Source organism: Piliocolobus tephrosceles, chromosome 11 (assembly GCF_002776525.5).
Source record: "Piliocolobus tephrosceles isolate RC106 chromosome 11, ASM277652v3, whole genome shotgun sequence".
Taxonomy (NCBI): Eukaryota; Metazoa; Chordata; class Mammalia; order Primates; family Cercopithecidae; genus Piliocolobus; species Piliocolobus tephrosceles.
Window position 1 is genome coordinate 56,340,973 of NC_045444.1, and position 19,293 is coordinate 56,360,265.

General features: G+C 41.1%; 1 protein-coding gene across 5 annotated transcripts in view; it reads left to right on the forward strand.

Moving 5' to 3' along the window:
* The window catches only part of MYO3B (myosin IIIB), a 494,519-nt gene that overhangs the window by 271,491 nt on the left and 203,735 nt on the right, over window positions 1–19,293 (forward strand). For all 5 annotated transcript variants that reach the window (XR_002725179.2, XR_002725177.2, XR_002725178.2 and 2 more), the window contains exon 23: window positions 7,106–7,185. Coding sequence is in view for 2 of the 5 variants with exons in the window: in XM_023185963.2 (XP_023041731.1) it covers window positions 7,106–7,185 (80 nt within the window). In the remaining 3 variants the exon portion in view is untranslated. The remainder of the gene's footprint in view (window positions 1–7,105; window positions 7,186–19,293) is intronic.

Below are 19,293 nucleotides of genomic sequence, written 5' to 3' on the forward strand. Positions count from 1 at the left end.
GCTGTCTAGGGGGTGAGGCACTGAGGATGCTTAACGTTTGAAAGAAGTGTGAACACTGTATTTACATTTAAATTAAAATGGAAACTTTGTATAGGTTATGTTTCTGAAAGGTGTGTGTGGCGCATCTGCTGAGGTCTATTGTTTATTCATGCTGTAAATCCTTTGAAATGTGTTAAAATGCTTCCCACTCATTATAAAGCTCCTGCCACCCCTGGATTACGACTTTGATGTCACCAATCCTGCTTCAAAGGGTTCTTTCTGGGCTATTAATCACAGTTTAGCCTCTGAAGATATCGCCAGAGAAAACATTTGGACAGCTTTGTGCTAGACTTGCTGAAACTTTGAAATCTTGAGCGTCTTGCATATGCACAAATTGCAGCACTTCCTTTCATTAACAACTTTTTATTTTGCTACAGAATCAAATGACACTGTAGGTAAAAATGCAAACAAATCTCTTCACACACTTGGTTTGGGGGAAGAGGAATTAGAGAAGTGGTGAAGGGTGGATCTTCAAAGGTAAAAAGTGGGAGGAATCTGAGTGGCCAAGAGTTGTCCTATCATTTTTTCTCACCTTTCATGGTTTTTTTTGACTAGCCAGTGATCACACAGAGATTTGGTGAGATTTCCTGGTCTTTTCTTTTCTTTTCTTTTCTTTGAGACAGAGTTTCGCTCTTATTGCCCAGGCTGGAGTGCAATGGGGCGATCTTGGTTCACTGCAACCTCCGCCCCCTGAGTTCAAGGGATTCTCCTGCCTCAGCCTCCCAAGTAGCTGGGATTACAGGCATGTGCCGTCACACCCTGCTAATTTTGTATTTTTAGTAGAGATGGGTTTCTCCATGTTGGCCAGGCTAGTCTTGAACTTCCGACCTCAGGTGATTCGTTGGACTCGGCCTCCCAAAGTGCTGGGATTACTGGCATGAGCCACCACTCCCGGCCATTTTTCCTGGTCTTTTCTTGCTCTCTCCTTTGATACCTTTGTGAACAGTTCACAGCAAATAATAATAAAATACACCTAATGTGAAATGAATAGTTGCCCTGCTTTAGTCCTGTGTTGACAGTGTTTTTGTGAGTTGTCTTGCTGAGTCCACATAATAACTCTTATGGGAGGAAAACAGGTGGTACTGTTTTCTTGTTATGGACTAGGAAACCGAGGCTTTGAGAAGTCAACTTGTTCAAGGTCACGCTCCTGACAAATGCAAAGCCCTGCAAAACTTCACTGGACTCAGAGGCTGCTGTCTCCCACTCCCTGCCCCACTGACTCACTCGGGGTGGCCAGGTTTCTCCTTATGTGCGGAGGGATTGATGGGGTTCAGGGCTCACTATCCCAAAATATGGCCCCTTGACCTACTGAATAATTTAAGCTAAAGGAATTTGAGAAAATGGCAGGCGCAGGAATGTCACTCTTAGCCCCCACCCCCTTGTCCCTTGAAGCAGGTCATAAAATCTATGGGGGATTTTTCTGACCTTCCCCTAAAGCAGGCTGTGAGACTCTCATGTAGGAGCTGCTCTTCCTATACTCACAGAAAAGAAGGATCCTTATCTCTGCAGACACAAGGACACAGAGAAGAATCTGAACGAATAGGCCTTACTAAGTTTCATCATTTTCTTACCATTAGATGATACTTTTTCCTGTCATATTTCTTTACTACTCTCCTTTTTATTTCCTTATAAAGGCTCAAGTGTCACCTAAAACTTACATTAAGTGAATTTTTATACTTTTCACTTAGCAATCTGTTCTTTGTTAAAAGGGCCTCAACCATGAACCTAGAATGGGTAGAGAAAAAGATATTTTTCCTCCTCTGAAGGATCAGTGTCTGTGTCCTCCGTCTTCACAATGGTGTGCTCTATTGTCTAACTTCTTTCTCGGGAAAACTTCCTTCAGCACCTTTTTTCTTCCATATTCATCTCTTTCAGTGATTAGCAGTGTCTCAGTTGGAGACTTTTTCTTATAGTAAAAAATATGTATAACATGAAATCTCTCTTTTTAAGTATATAATATAGTATCAAATATGTGCACAGTTTTCACATTTTTGTACAGCAGATCTCTAGAATCTTTTCATATTATGCGACTAAAACTCAATACCCGTTGAATAGCAGCTCCCACCTCCTCGTGCCCCCAGCCACTGACAACTACCATTCTACTCTCTGCTTTTGTGAGTTTGACTACTTTAGATACCTCATGTAAGTGGAATTGTGCAGTATTGTGTTCCTGTGACTGGCTTCTTTCACTTAGCCTAATGTCCTCCAGGTTCATCCATGTGGTAGTGTATGGCAGGATTTCCTTTTTTTTTTTTTTTTTTTTTAAGGCTGGGTATTCAATTGTATATACCAAATGTATATACCAAATGTTCTTTGTCCATTTACCTGTCCTTAGTTTGTTTACACTTCTTGGCCCTTGTAAATAGTGGGGCAATGAACACAGAAGTGCAAATATCTCTTGGAGATCTTGTTTTCAATTCTTTTATGTAAATACTCAGAAGAGGGATTGCTGTATCATATGGTAGATCTATTTTTAATTTTTTGAGGAACCTTTATGTTGCATTTTCCATAGCAGCTGCACCATTTTATATTCCCACCAATAGTGCAGAGCGTTCTAATTTCTCTATATCCTCTTCAGCACTTGTTTCTGTTTCTCTGATGATGACCATCTTCATTGGAATGAGGTAATATTTCATCTCATTATAGTTTTGATTTTCATTTCCCTAATGTTTAGTGATACTGAGTATCTCTTCATATGCCTGTTAGCCATTTGTATGCCTTCTTTGGAGATATGTGTAATCAAGTTCATATTTATTTATTTATTTTTTGTTATTTGGCTTTTTACTATTGAGTTGTAGGAGTTCCTTATATATTTTACATGTTAATCCTTTATTAGCTATATGGTTTGAAAATAATTTCTCCTATTCCATAGGTTATCCCTGCAATCCATTGATTGTTTCCTTGGTTGAGGAGAAGTTTTAGTTTTGTGTAGTCTCATTGTCTATATTTGCTTTTATAGCCTATGTTTTGGCCTCATAGCAAAAAAAAATTGTTGCTAAGACTAATGTTATGAAACTTTTCTCCTATGTTTTCTTCTAGGAGTTTTATAATTTCAGTTTTTTGGGTTTTTTTGGTTTTGTTTTTTGAGATGGAGTCTTGCTCTGTCACCCAGGCTGGAGTGCAGTGGTGCGATCCCAGGTCACTGCAAGCTCCCCCTCCTGGTTTCACGCCATTCTCCTGCCTCAGCCTCCTGAGTAGCTGGGACCACAGGTGCCCACTACCACGCCCAGCTAATTTTTTGTATTTTTAGCAGAGACGGGGTTTCACCATGTTAACCATGATAGTCTTGATCTCCTGACCTTGTGATCCACCCGCCTCGGCCTCCCAAAGTGCTGGGATGACAGGCGTGAACCACCACACCCGGCTATTGATTCAGTTCTTACATTTTAATCTTCAATCCATTTTGATTTGATTTTTGTGTATGGTGTAAGCTAACAGTTAAATTTTATTCTTTTGCATATGGATATTCACTTTCCCTAACACCATTTGTTGAAGAGATTATTTTACCCCATTGTATAGTCTTGATGATTTTATCAAAGATCATTTGATCACGCATCTCTGTGTGTTTATTTCTAGGCACTCTATTTTATTTAATTGGTTTGTCTGTGTTTATTTCAGTACCATATGTTTTGATTACTGTCGCTTGGTAATATGTTTTTGTTGTGCCCTGAGTTCCGAGACCCCCCTCAAAGACGACCACCAGAAACCCAAGTCAAAGCCAAGCGGCTGGGATCACTTTATTGCAGGTTTGAACCCGGACCTCTCTCCGTACAGGTGTAGTCAGGAGGGCAAGAGAGAGGCCCCGAGCACAGCTCAAGTCTACTTTTTATAGTAAGGCACAAACAGGTTACAGAAGATTAGGGCATTTTTGCAGTTACAAGATTGGGATTGGTTGACATTTTGAAGTTTGAACATTCGGCAGTTTCTGGTTGGCTCCCGCCCTTTTTTAAACCACAAACGTCTAGGGGTTTTTTTCTTTAGACAAACTGCTTGCTTAACCATGGGTGGGAGGGGGGTGGTTTCGATTGAGCAAGCAGGGGGTACGTGACTGGGGGCTGCAAGCACCGGTAATCAGAACAGAACAGAACAGGACAGGGACTTTCACAATGCTTGTCCATACAACGTCTGGAATTTATAGATAACATAACCGGTTAGGCCAGGGGTCGATCTTTAACCAGGCTCCGGGCACCACCCGGGCTGTCTGCCTGTGGATTTCATTTCTGCCTTTTAGTCTTTTCATTTTGAATTCAGGAAATGTGAATCCTCTAGCTTTATTCTTTTTCTCACTGTTGTTTTGGCTTTTCTGGGTCCTTTGTAGTTCTATATGGATTTTAGGATATTTTTGCTATCGGCAACAGATGCCATTGGGACTTAATAAGCATTACACTGAATCTGTAGAATGCTTGGGGTAGTATGAACATTTTAACAATATTAAGTCTTCCAACCCATGAACAGTGATGTCCATCAGTTTATTTGTGCCTTCTTTAATTTCTTCCAGCAATGTTTTGTAGTTTTTGGTGTAAAAGTCTTTTGCCTCCTTGATTAAATTTATTCCTATTGTGTTTTGATGCTATTTTAAATGGAATTATTTCTTTAATTTCTTTTTTGAATAGTTCATTTTTAGTGTATACAAATGCAACTGAATTAGCCAGGCTTGGTGGTGGGTGCCTGTAATCCCAGCTACTCGGGAGGCTGAGGTGTGAGAATCACTTGAACCTGGAAGGTGGAGGTTGCAATGAGCTGAGATCACACCACTGCACTTCAGCCAGGGCGACAGAATGAGAATTTGTCTGAAAACAAAAACAAAAACAAAAACAAATAACCGATTTTTGGGTGTTGATTTTTTGTTTGTTTGTTTTGTTTTGCTTTGGTTTGTTTTTTTGTTGTTGTTGTTGTTTTTTGAGACAGAATCTCGCTCTGTCCCAGGCTGGAGTGCAGTGGCATGATCTCGGCTCACTGCAATCTCCGCCACCCGGGTTCAAGCGATTCTCCTGCTTCAGGCTCCTGAGTAGCTGGGATTACAGGCGTGTACCACCAAGCCTGGCTAATTTTTGTATTTTTAGTAGAGACGAGGTTTCACCATATTGACCAGGCTGGTCTCGAGCCCCTGACCCAGTGATCCACCTGCTTTGGCCTCCCAAAGTGCTGGGATTACAGGCGTGAGCCACCACATCTGGCCTGGGCATTGGTTTTGTATAAGCATTATTGCTAAAGTTAGTTCTAACATTTATTAGCTCTAACACTTCTTTTAATGTGGAATCTTTAGGGGTTTCTACATATAAGATCGTGAACAGAGATTAATTTTACTTCTTCCTTTCTGATGTGGATGACTTTTATTTCTTTTTCTTACTTAATTGCCCCAGCTAAGACTTCCAGTACTATAATATATTGAATAGAAGTGGTGAGTGTGTGAATCCTTGTCTTGTTTTTGATGGTGTGGAAAAAGCTTTCAATTGTTCACTGTTTGATATGATGTTAGTGTCAACAGAAAGAGGTCCCAATCCAGATCCCAAGAGAGGGTTCCTGGATCTTGCACCAGAAAGAATTTGGGATGAGTTCATAGAGTAAAGTGAAAGCAAGTTGATTAGGAAATAAAGGAATAAAATAATGGCTGCTCCATAGGCAGAGCAGCCCCGTGGGCTGCTGGTTGCCCATTTTTATGGTTATTTCTTGATTATATGCTTAAGGGGTAGATTTGTCATGAGTTTTCTGGAAAAAGGCTGGGCAATTCCTGAACTGAGGGGTCCTCCCCCTTTTAGACCATGTAGGGTAACTTCCTGATGTTGCCATGCATTTGTTGTCATGGAGATGATAGGAGTGTCTTTTAGCATGCTAATACATTATAATTAGCATATAATGAAAAATGAGGATGACCAGAGGTCACTTTTATTGCCCTCTTGGTTTTAGTGAGATTTGGCCAGCTTTTTCTTTTTTTAACTGCAGCCTGTTTTATCAGCAAGGTCTTTATGATCTGTATGTTGTGCCAACCTCTTACCTCATCCTGTGACTAAGAATGCCTGACCTCCTGGGAATGCAGCCCAGTAGGTCTCAGCCTTATTTTACCCAGCCCCTATTCAAGATGGAGTTGCTCTGGTTCAAATGCCAATGACATTTCACTGTGGGATTTTCATAAATGGCCATTATTATGTTGAGGTAATTTCCTTTTATTTCTAATTTGTTCAGTGAATTTAATACTTTTCTTTATTTTTGCTTATAAAACTAATATAAATTGAATTTATTTACAAGTTACTTACAAATGTTTTTTTTTGTTGTTGAGACGGAGTCTCGCTCTATCACCCAGGCTGGAGTGCAGTGGCCGGATCTCAGCTCACTGCAAGCTCCGCCTCCTGGTTTCCCGCCATTCTCCTGCCTCAGCCTCCTGAGTAGCTGGGACTACAGGCGCCCGCCACCTCGCCCGACTAGATTTTTGTATTTTTTTAGTAGAGACGGGGTTTCACCGTGTTAGCCAGGATGGTCTCGATCTCCTGACCTCGTGATCTGCCTGTCTCGGCCTCCCAAAGTGCTGGGATTACAGGCTTGAGCCACCGCGCCCGGCCAATTTTTTTTTTTTTAATTTTGAGATGGAGTCTTGCTCTGTCACCCAGGCTGGAGTGCAGTGGTGTGGTTTCCACTCACTGCAAGCTCCACCTCCTGGGTTCATGCCATTCTCCTGACTCAGCCTCCCAAGTAGCTGGGACTACAGGCGCCCGCCACCATGCCCAGCTAATTTTTTTTTGTATTTTTAGTAGAGATGGGGTTTCACTGTGTTAACCAGGATGGTCTCTATCTCCTGACCTCGTGATCTGCCCACCTCAACCTCCCAAAGTGCTGGGATTACAGGCATGAGCCACCGCACCCAGCCGCTTACAAATTATTTTAAACTTTCAAATAATTATTATAATTTATAATTTATATCATCAAAGTTTCAAAATTTTCCAAATTGTAAAAATTCAAAGTAGATTATTTTGAAAATTCAGAAAAATACAAGGACACAAAGGGAAAAATTACTCGTGATTCTATTCCTTAACTTTTCCTTAATTTATGTTCCTTGTGGTCTCTTTCTTAGGTAATTTGGCCCAGACAAGAGCTAGGATAACAGTGGCCTCAAGATCTTTGCCTCCACATTTCAGTGCTGGGAAAGCCAAGGTAAATAACAGATTTGCACGAAACATGGTATGGACTTGCAGGTACTCTTGACCCAGGGATAATCTTAGAGTGGGCAGCATTAGTTCCCTTCATGCAGCCCTCTGTCTGGGTAGTCTAGTAGAGAGATCAAAGGCATTTAGGAAGTCAAGGGTTAGGAAATTGGAAACATCATGGAATCTTTACAATCCTGATTATCAGAAAGAGCACTTAAGAACAATGCTACCTGAAAATAGTCTGTCTAAGAAAAGATAAAGCATTTCTCTGAAACTACCAGCAAGCTAGTGGACCAAGTGGAATCAGGGAGGAAAGAAACTGCAGTGTTTCCTGTTGTTCTGCTTTGCCCTCTGAAAAATGAGTTGTACACTCATCTGTGCAAAGGGATTATTAGAAGGGTTAAAAAATATCCAGCTGTAAAATATGTCATTAACTGTTCTATTCTTCCAGCTAAAGTTTAACAAGAGTCTTTTTTTTTTTTTTTTGAGACGGAGTCTTGCTCTGTCGCCAGGGCTGGAGTGCAGTGGCTGGATCTCAGCTCACTGCAAGCTCCGCCTCCCGGGTTTACGCCATTCTCCTGCCTCAGCCTCCGGAGTAGCTGGGACTGCAGGCGCCCGCCACCTCGCCCGGCTAGTTTTTTGTATTTTTAGTAGAGACGGGGTTTCACCAGGTTAGCCAGGATGCTCTCGATCTCCTGACCTCGTGATCCGCCCGTCTCGGCCTCCCAAAGTGCTGGGATTACAAGCTTGAGCCACCACGCCCGGCCTAACAAGAGTCTTAAGGACTGCTTGGTTAATAGTCACTGTAAGTGCTAACACGGAAACACAATTATCTTGAAGGTGTTGGAGTGAAAGCTGGTCACATTTCTGAGTTTTCTTAGCTCTTGGTTTACACTGAAAATTTATGTAATAAAGAACAAACAATTTGGCCACACATTAATACTGTTGAATAGTATTCCAAAATTGATACAGATTTACATATTTATACTTACTTTGCTTGAGAATAAAAGACTTATTTGCACAGAGTAGGAACTCAAATCATTTTTTGTTAACAATAATTTTTACACTAATATTGCTGTTATAATTCATTGTAATACCCTACATTTCAGCTTTGCTACTTCATGGCAAGACATTAGAACTATCTGGGCCTCTAGAAGAGATTTACACATGAATTTCAGTGGTTCTGAGGGCCTCTTAATAGTGCATGTAAAATTCTATCTGTATTTAATACCGTTGATTCTCATTCTTGGTGAAAGTTGTGCTCTCTAAAGTTGCTGCAAACTCTGAATCAGCAAATACTGAACCATTGCTTCTAGGAGGAAATACAGGGTCCATACTTAGGCCACAATATTTTTGTGAAGTGATCAGTGCGTAACCTCATTTTACATGTTTCTGTTAAAAGACACCTTGTTTAATATACGTTTCTCTAAATAATTATAGTCAGTATTTTTTTTTTTTTTAGATGGAGTCTTGCTCTGTCGCCCAGGCTAGAGTGCAGTGGAGCGATCTTGGCTCACTGCAAGCTCCGCCTCCCGGGTTCCTGCCATTCTCCTGCCTCAGCCTCCCGAGTAGCTGGGACTATAGGCACCCGCCACCTCGCCCGGCTAGTTTTTTTTGTATTTTTCAGTAGAGACGGGGTTTCACTGTGTTAGCCAGGATAGTCTCGATCTCCTGACCTCGTGATCCACCAGTCTCGGCCTCCCAAAGTGCTGGGATTACAGGCTTGAGCCACTGCGCCCGGCCTATAGTCAGTATTTTAAAATATAAAACAGTATGTCAATTGCAGTAGTTGTGTCACTGAACCCACAATCAATAGCACTGTAACACATGCCTGAACAATAAGTATTTTCTCCATGAGGCATATCACAACCTTCTTGTGCTTAGAAACACTAGACAGCACCACACTTGGGATACCGTTTTTTTTTTTTTTTTTTTTTTTTTGAGACAGAGTTTCGCTCTTGTTGCCCAGGCTGGAGTGCAGTGGCACGATCTTGGCTCACCGCAACCTCTGCCTCCTGCGTTCAAGTGATTCTCCTGCCTCAGCCTCCCAAGTAGCTGGGATTACAGGTGTGCACTACCATGCCCGGCTAATTTTGTATTTTTAGTAGAGATGGGGTTTCTCCATATTGGTCAGACTGGTCTCGAACTCCCAACCTCAGGTGATCCGCCCATCTGGGCCTCCCAAGTGCTGGATTACAGGCACTCGCCACCACACCTGGCCCATTTTTTTTTTTTTTAGACAAGGTCTCACTCTGTTGTCCAGGCTGGAGTGTAGTGGCATGATGATAGCTCACTGTAACCTTGAATTTCTGGCTTCGAGGGTCCTTCCACCCCAGCCTCCGGAATAGCTAGGACTATAGGTGGGCACCATACCAGGCTAATTAAAAACAATTTTTTTTTGTAGAGATGAGGTTTTGCTCTGTTGTTCATGCTGGTCTCAAACTCCTGGCCTAAAGTGATCCTTCTGTCTTGGCCTTCCAGAGTGCTGGGTTTGCAGGTGTGAGCCACCACACCCACCCTCGGTTGGGGAAGGGGGCGGGCAGCATTTTAAACAGCAAAATTACCATTGGAAAACTACAAAAATGCAAAAAAAAAAAAAAAAAAAAAAAAGAAGTGGTACTTAAACAAACCTCAAAAGGACACCTGTTTATGAGAGCTGAAATAAGAAGGCAGAGCATCATCCTCTTTGACCTCAGCTGGAAATGTGTGCATCAGGGGACTGAGCGTTTCTGTGAATGACTGTGAAAGCATTGCAGGTATTGACTTTGGGTTACAAAGAAATTTTAGCAAGTAGACAAATCCTCAGATAATGAAGATGGATTGTCTGTGTGGTTTTTTTTTGGAGTCACTGACTTCTACCAGTTTTAAAAGGGATTATGACACAGAAACATTAAAGAACCCCATGTCATATTTTCTGTCAGCCCACATTCCTCTCCTTTCCTCTGTTTGATTTTTGACTGTTGGACTAAGGCATATCCTCTGCCTTCTATACCCACAGTACCAGTACAGTGTTGCCTCCTTCCCTGTACTGTCTACCATGGCTCAGACCCTGCCCGCATGAAAAGTGTGCCTTCTAGTGTGTGGCATATATTTACATCATTAAAATAATAATGTGTATGGGTCTGATGAAAATGACTAAAGATTTGTTTTCACTTGGAAAATGAGTTGAAAATTCTAATCATTAAGGCATCAAAAATATGAAGTGCAAGAATAGCAATAAAAAATGAAACAAAACCAACTCCAGTTACTATCTGACTTATCCAAGGTAAAATTACAGACGTGGCCCTGGATAAAGCTGGGCTCTACAAGTGTGGGGGAAAAGTAATATTGTTTCCTCGCCCATCAAAAGATTTATGGCTGAGACCTCTTATAACAAAAAACAGATTAACGAGAGAAAAGCATAAAAATTTATTTAAGTTTTAGATGACATGAGAGCCATCAGATATGAAGACCCAAAGGAACAGGGAAATCTGTGTATTTTTATGGTCAGTTGTGCAGAATTATGACTGAAAAACAAAAGGGTATGATTTAGTGGTGATAAACTGGGGCTTGCTTAGCAAGGTCTGTTTGCTCAGATTCTTCTTGGTGTCCCTATGTGGCATTCCTTACCTCTGGGTATTCCTCACCTCAGGTCAGGACATCTGTCACATGAGGGTCTTCAGGGGAGGAGCGAGGGAAAATAGCAGAGAGTGACCTTCCTGGGTATTCTGGCCTGCTTCAGAGAAGAGTTGTGGGAAGGTGAGAGTGGCCTTCTTGCCTCTGCTGTTTAAATGCCAAAGTCCCATATTTGGGGATAGCATGTCCTTAACTCTGTCAGCTTCAACACATGGAGCAGCACTGCACAGAGCCAGTTTTCGATGGGTCTTGCTTTCTACTCAGTACTCTAAAGATGTTTGAGATCAGTGGTGCTGTAGGGTTTTTTCCTTCTTCTTAAGGGATAGATACATCACTTAATAGCAATAAAATTCTTCTAAAGAGGCTTTGTCAAGAAGATAATAAATATGAGCACTTCTGAGGCTTCAGGATGCAAATAGCACTTACTAAGAACAGGAGGGAATTCTTCAGTTTTCTTTTTTTCTTTTTTTTTTTTTTTTTTTTTTGAGACAGAGTCTCGCTCTGTCACCCAAACTGGAGTGCAGTGGCCGGATCTCAGCTCACTGCAAGCTCCGCCTTTCGGGTTCACGCCATTCTCCTGCCTCAGCCTCCCGAGTAGCTAGGACCACAGGCGCCCGCCACCTCGCCCGGCTAGTTTTTTGTATTTTTTAGTAGAGACGGGGTTTCACCGTGTTAGCCAGGATGGTCTCGATCTCCTGACCTCGTGATCCGCCCGTCTCGGCCTCCCAAAGTGCTGAGATTACAGGCTTGAGCCACCGCGCCCGGCCTTCAGTTTTCATTTATTGCCAAAATCTAGATGGTTATGGGATTCTTTGGAGTCTGTATCTTTATCTAAGAGTAAATTTAGTTGACAAATGAGGCAAATCTTTTTACTGATAGCATGCTTTCAAACTTTTATTTTATAAGTTGTATCAAACCACATTGGGTGGTATAACCACCCAGTGGGTTCACTTTGCCCATTGCCTAGACAGAACCAGTTGATCAAGATGGGAATTACAATAGAGAAAGAGTAATTCGCACAATTCTGGCTGTGAGGAGACCAGGGTTTTATTATTACTCAAATCGGTCTCCTCAAGTATTCAAGCATTGGAGTTTTGAAGGATACTTTGGTAGGTAGGGGGCAAGTGAATCGGGAGTTCTGATTGGTGAGGTCAGAGATGAAATCATAGGGAATTGAAGCTGTCCTCTGGCACTGAGTCAGTTTCTGGGTTGGGGCTATAAGACCAGATGAGCCAGTTTATGGATCTGGATGGTGCCAGCTTGTCCATCAAGTGCAGGATCTGTAAATATCTCAAGCACTGATCTTCAGCCTTACAATACTGATGCTGTCCCCAGGAGCAATGTGGGGAGTTTTAGAGTCTTGCAGCCTCCAGCTGCTTGACTCCTCTACCATAATTTCTAATCTTGTGGCTAATTTGTTAGTTCTGCAAAGGCAGTCTAGTCCCCAGGTGGGAAGGGGATTTATTTTGGAAAAGGGCTGTTGTTGTCTTTGTTTCAAAGCTAAACTACGAACTAAGTTCCTCCTGAAGTTAGTTTGGCCTACACCCAGGAATGAACAAGGACAGCTTGGAGGTTAGAAGCAAGATGGAGTCAGTTACATTAGATCTCTTTCACTGTGATAATTGTCTCAGTTACAATTTTTGCAAAGGTAGTTTCAGTCCCTTCCTTTGGGTTTTGTAACACCTTATTCTATGAAGATAGAAAAAGGATGAAGACCACTCTAACATCTTCCTGCTGAACAGGGGGTGTGGTGGGGTTAGGTATTGACCCCAAGGTAAGAGGAGTAGAATTGCTTTGCAGCTGTCTGCACATACTTATAGGTGCCTGGTTGGGGTTTCAAGGTTTACATGACAAGGGTGTTAGTATTCTCATCTATAGTTTTAATGCAGCATTTATAGAACAGCATGCTGTAAGGTAAATAATGTGTTCTGGGATAAGCAGTGCAATTCCAAGTTTTAAAAGTAAAGATTTGAAAGCATTAGTTTGGGGACTTGTAGCCCATAGATAATTTAGGATTTAATGCAAATTGCAGAAAGTAATAAAAACTCAAGAACAACTAACAACAAGTGTGCTATAGTTGTTTTTTATTTTTTTGAAATATAATTTTTCTCTCACTAGTCCTCAATTTTATTAAAGATAAATCATAGTAGGTCAAATTTACTTGCAAAATAAATTTTAATCCTATTATGCTTGGCTTGATTATTTGCATAAAGTCCAGTAGGAATAATTATTTGTCATATAGGCTCTTTTAAAATTGGCTTTGCTGAAACTTTGTTCTATAGAGAATCTCAGATTGTACTTTTAAAGCCTTGAAGCCCAGTCACAGATTTATCTATACTTGCAAATACCTGTATGAGTTGAGTGAATTTTCCTCCTCTGAAGGTCCTAAGATAACTTAGTGCTTCTGGGCCTGTCAGAAAGTGACATTCTTCATTTAGTACAGGTCAGGAACCCTGTACAGGGAATGTGTAGACAAGGTATGAGGCCAGCTTTCCCTTTATTGGCTCTATAAGTCAACTTTGATTATTTAAAGAAAGCATGCCATTCCAGTCAAAGCCTTGGTAAAATAACCAGTTTCTCCAATTGTGTCCTGTTACGAAAGAAAAGAGATTCTTATTGCACTTATGCAAAAAACTAGACTGCCATAAATTGAGAATACTCACAAATAGTTTCTAAATTCTGGAGGAATCAGGTGGAGAGAAAGCAATATGCTCCAAATTTCATTCGTGGGAGTATACTTTACTCAATTGCTAAATGTTCTAAATAGCTCAAAAGAAAAAGTTTTCTTGACTCTGAAAAACAAAAGGATTAGCAATGTTTATCATATTAGCTGTCCATGAGTCCTAGAAGTTTGTTTTGTTTCCTCTATTCCAATAACACAATATCTAAAGTTATCAGAGACTTACATTCAAGAGAACCCATCAGAGCCCTATATCTGATTGTAAACTGCCTACTGAAAAGGATCAAAACAAGACAGTTTGTCTGTCGATGACAAAAGTCTTAGGCAGCCACTATTAAAGCTACAATTGACTAGGAATTTTGGTTACTTCTGTGGCATACAACAATTTTACATAATAATTAAAAGGCTTAATATACATTAAATTATATCAGAATTATAGAAGCTTCCTATAATTTTTGAACACATACAAATAACATATTTATAAAAATACAGTCCAAAGAAAGCCAAACATCATTTCATAGTTGACAATGTTTCCTGTGTGATTTTTATGTAAAATAAGACAAATACATCATTTTTGCACTTTAGGGGACCTAATATCTAAAAGATTAATTAGGTCAGAAAAAGACATACTTTATCATTTGACTTTGGAAAGTTTGTCAAATATCGAAGGTTTACAACACTGGATATCACTAAATAGAATCCCAGGTCACCATAAGTCATTCATATAGCCAAAATGATAACCCAGAAATTTTAAAAAGGAAAAAACCTTTACTCTGATAGAGAGGAGACTCAGCTTTCTAGACAATAATATCCGATGAAGACAGTATGAGGTCAGCTGAATCTGTCTCTTCTCTTTCCCCTTCCTTTTTTTTTTTTTTTTTTTTTTATAGTTTACTCAAAAGACAAACAAGATTTGTTTTAATTGTCTCTTAATATTACATAAAGTGGCCGGGCGCGGTGGCTCAAGCCTGTAATCCCAGCACTTTGGGAGGCCGAGACGGGCAGATCACGAGGTCAGGAGATCGAGAGCATCCTGGCTAACACGGTGAAACCCCCGTCTCTACTAAAAAATACTAAAAACTAGCCGGGCAAGGTGGCCGGCGCCTGTGGTCCCAGCTACTCCGGAGGCTGAGGCAGGAGAATGGCGTGAACCCGGGAGGCGGAGGTTGTAGTGAGCTGAGATCCGGCCACTGCACTCCAGCCTGGGCGACAGAGCAAGACTCCGTCTCAAAAAAAAAAAAACAAAACAACAACAACAACAACAACAAAAAATTACATAAAAATGTTTTTCAAACGAGAAAAACAAGTTTCATGTTTGCTTTAGGGCATCTTTAATGCTAAAGCTAGTTTTTAATACAAATTTATAAATTTATGTAGTTTTAATTAGTTTGACAATAAGGTAAGATTCTCATAAACTTCTTATAACTAACTCTTTACAATTTTCTGTTAAACAGATGAATTTTTTTAAAAGAAAACCCTGTTACTCAGACACATAGGCCCAGATTCTGGCTCCACATCAATGTGCTTTTATTTTGCTGTTCGATATACAGAAAATTACAAAACAGTTCCCCTCAACTCTTGGCCAACTTGCTTCTTTTCACAGAACTTCCTTTACAAGATCAACCCTTCACAAACCTTTCCACCTTGCCTAAACTTCAGTTTTGACCCTTTACTCTCTTAGGTTAAGACATTCTTTAAAACCCTCTGAACTAGACAAAATTACATTCCCTTTAACAAAAACCATATTCCCATGCCTTCTTATAATTTCCCACCAAAACCACATTCTACTTTCCTTCTATACCTTACAACCTTGCATGTAAAACTCTTTTTCCAGTGGACGTGTTACACTGTTAACTTTTAGCATCTTTCATTTTTTGTGAAAAGCCTGATAAGTAAATGATTTTAATATATACTGGACCACATATCCCCAGGCCTTATCTAGAACCTAACGGCTCCAAAGTAGGTAAGTCAAACAGTTTTCAAAAGTCAAAGAAGCAGTTTATTACCTTAAAGCATTTAGCAAACCTAATATCTGACCTAATTTAGACCAAATGTCTCGATCAAATGTCTAAATTTTGAAGACGTTTTTATTTTACCAATAATCTTTAAAGTTGTCTTTATTTCTGAAAGATTACTAAAGTCACACGAACAAAAAGGCATTAAAGTTTCTATTTTTCTGACAAAATATTTTATTTAAGCCCTTATTTTGCCCCCAATTGTTCAGAGCTCTTTCATATATAAACATCACACAAACAGATATAAATATACAGAGAGAAGAATATCCAGTAGTTGTCAAGATTTTCGTTTGTCAATAACTGGATTACTGGCTTCAGGGTGGAGCCCTTGGAGGAATAGGGTCAGGAAAGCTTGCTGTTTCCAGAGCCTAATAAGCAAGCACAGCTGGAAGGCAGAAACAGATCCCCAAAATTAAGGGTCCCTTTTTTTTTTTTTTTTTTTTTTTTTGAGATGGAGTCTCGCTCTGTCGCCCAGGCTAGAGTGCAGTGGCACAGACTCGGCTCACTGTAAGCTCTGCCTCCCAGGTTCAAGCCATTCTCCTGCCTCAGCCTCCCGAGTAGCTGGGACCACAGGCGCTCACCACCATGCACGGCTGATTTTTTTTTTTTGTATTTTTCACGGAGACAGGGTTTCACTGTGTTGGCCAGAATGGTCTCGATATCCTGACCTCATGATCCACCTGCCTCGGCCTCCCAAAGTGCTGGGATTACAGGCATGAGCCACTGCGCCCAGCCGAGGGGTCCCATTTTTATATCACATCCTGGATCCCCAAAAAGAGGGAAATACTATGGAAGAAGACAGTGCAATGCTTTTACTGTGCATTTTATTACAAGACAACCCAAAGCCCATCAGCCCATTTTGTAATCAGCCCATCCTCACGGGAGTCTCATCTCTCAGTGGAAGAGGGGGGATGTTTGCATACCTTCCAGGTGACCAAGCATGCTTCTCTAATCCAAGCACGCAAAGACCCAAGTATCCCTCCATAACAGCCAATATCCCTTAAAGTTGCTATACACCAAGGCTAAAGACTTTCCCAAAATGTAAAGTAATTTCTGATGCCCCTAAAAGTCAGAAAAAAAGGTCAGGTAACACAATGAAAAACCAAACACAGCCTTAGATTTTGAGAGAGATTTATCTACTTTCAATTCCTGGGGTTCCATGAGGAAAATAGGTTTTTTCCAGAATGGGGTCTGTGGTACCACCTCTGTTTTTCCCCAGGAGTCCAGGCTGTTTGAAATTCTTAGATTCTCTCATGTGGGCATCAGGAGCGGGAAGCAGACAAAATGGAGAAAAATAATTCCGTCAACTGAGAAGAAAAACCTTTTTCAGAAAAAAGCGATTCAAGAAGAGGAAAAAGATAAAGGCCTTTTAAATATGTATAGCTTGGATATCCATTTTAATTAAGCTGATTTTAACAGTAGAGCTCTTTTGTTTTTTAAAAAAAACTTTTAAAATCTCATTCCAGACTCCAGTCAGGAGAGCCAATATTTTTGGCTTTTGAATTCTACCACAGGTAACCTCCCAGTGAAATTAATAAGTTTTAACTAAGGTTTTAACTTGATCATGGATGCATAAGGTGTCTCAAAGAGACAATAAACAGTTTATTTACAAGATTTAGAATCTACCGAAAGGTAATTCAGAGAAATAAAAAATTAAGACAGGAAATCAGAAGCAGTCCCTGGGGGAAAAGAATCAATAAATGGCAAAAAGTTTCATAAATAACAAAGCAGAAAGGACTGATTTCCTAAGCCAAGAATTGAACCTAGGCTGCCATTGTCAGAAAACAAAGCCTTAGCTATGGAGCTACAACATTAAGCAGTTTCTATTGTTCTTCCCAAAAGAGGCCTAGAGTAGCCAATTTTGAGCTTGCAAAGGCTTTAAACTGCTTAAGATAATTTTTAGGGCTAGCTATGACATGAACCCCAAAATCCTTGTCCTCTGGATGGCAGAGACTAAAGTATCCCCATATGGTCACAAGGTTAAGATTTTAAGGACATAAAACAACATGAGAGAGAAACTTCATCCAATATTGGTTTCAGGGGTCTGCGGCAAAGTTTGTAACGGACAAGCCTGCCAGGCTGGCTTGAAAAGTAGGTGTTTAGGGGTCCAAAGCCCATGTTCTGTCCTGTGACACTGCCTCTCCATTACAGAAAGACAAATTCTTAGCACAAAGTACACCAGATTTGCTGCATCCTAATAAGACTAGTCTCACAAATCCTTTTTTTCTATTAATCAAACCTTTGCAGAAGAGACAGTGATGTTTACCATTCACACACACACACAGAGAGAGAGACAGACAGACCGACCGACCAACCAACCAGAAACCTGGCTGGTAAGAAATTCTTACCCTTTTTGCCAGCATACCAGGTACCAGGTTTCTGGGTTCCCTTTCTCTGCAACTTTCAGAAGAACAGAGCAGCTTTTGATGACCCTGCTCACTGCACCAAGCTGTGGGGACCCATTACAAAAGAAAATGGCCACTTTCTGTTTTATGGAACCATAGGCAAAAGCTTTCTAGTTTTGCAAGATGCCACCCAATGGGCTGCATGAGGAACCAAATTAACGTTTTCCATCCCAGCGGAACCAAAATACACACAACAAAACAGACACTAGTCACCTAATTCCACACCCAAAATTGGCCTAACAAGGCTCAAACTTTCTCCTGTTGGTCTCTGTCATCTTTGATCCACTTAAGGTGGGGAGGGATGACCTCCAACCAAGGAATTTGATGAGTGGTCTCTTGGCAAGACGAAGAGAGGAGAATCAGAGTCAGGCCTGTTGAGCTTTCTTCAGGGCTCACCGAATGCGATTACACTTACAGAGGGTTCTTCAAGTTAGGCCTGCTGGACTTTGGTCAGCAGTTTCTTCAGAGATCCCTTCCACACATACAAACACACACAACAAAGACAAGATGGACAGAAGGCCTTCCAAATCAAGATCCCTTGCCAAGAATTCCAAGAGTATTCCTTCCAAACTAACCTCCTATTCTCCATCTGAGAAATCTCCCCCAAATCTTCCTGATTGAGAAGAAATCTCCAGAACCAAGACTCTTCCTACTCATTAGGGAGGGCCAACTGAGACTTTGAAGGAGCCAAAACTATCAGGAGAAGGGAGGAGGTGTTGGCAGCTCCTAGAATACTCACCAAACCAGACACCTCATAATGGGGCTACAGCTACAGACACTCCATGATTTTGCTACAGACAGAGACACACCTTGCAATAGGGCTCCAGTTACAGACACCCTGTGGTGGAGCTACAGACAGACGTCCTACCGTGGGGCTGCAGTTACGAAATGTCTCCCCAGGGCTATTTCTCTATTGCAATTAAATTCATGAACATTGGGCTGGCACTGACCTGCCAGTAGAGCCAGTGTCAGAGTCATCCTCTAATCCAAGAGAACTAGGTAGCTGCTTGGGCTGGCCTCTGGATCCATCAAAGGAGAGGGGCTACCGAACCATGGGCAGGTAGCTACAAAGGCAATCCCAGACCAGCCTCCAAATTTGTAACCACCCAATGGGCTCATCTTGCCTGCTGCCTAGACAGAGCCGATTGATCAAGACGGGAATTGCAATAGAGAAAGAATAATTCACATAGAGCCAGTTGTGTGGGAGACTAGAGTTTTTTATTACTAAAATGAGAGAATTTGGGGATCTGAATTTTTAAGCATAATTCTGTGCGTAGGGGGGACAGTGCATTAGGAGCTCTGATTGGTCAGGTCAGAGATGAAATCATAGGGAGTCAAAACTGTCCTCTTGCACTGAGTCAATTCCTGGGTTGGGACCACAAGACCAGATGAGCCAGTTT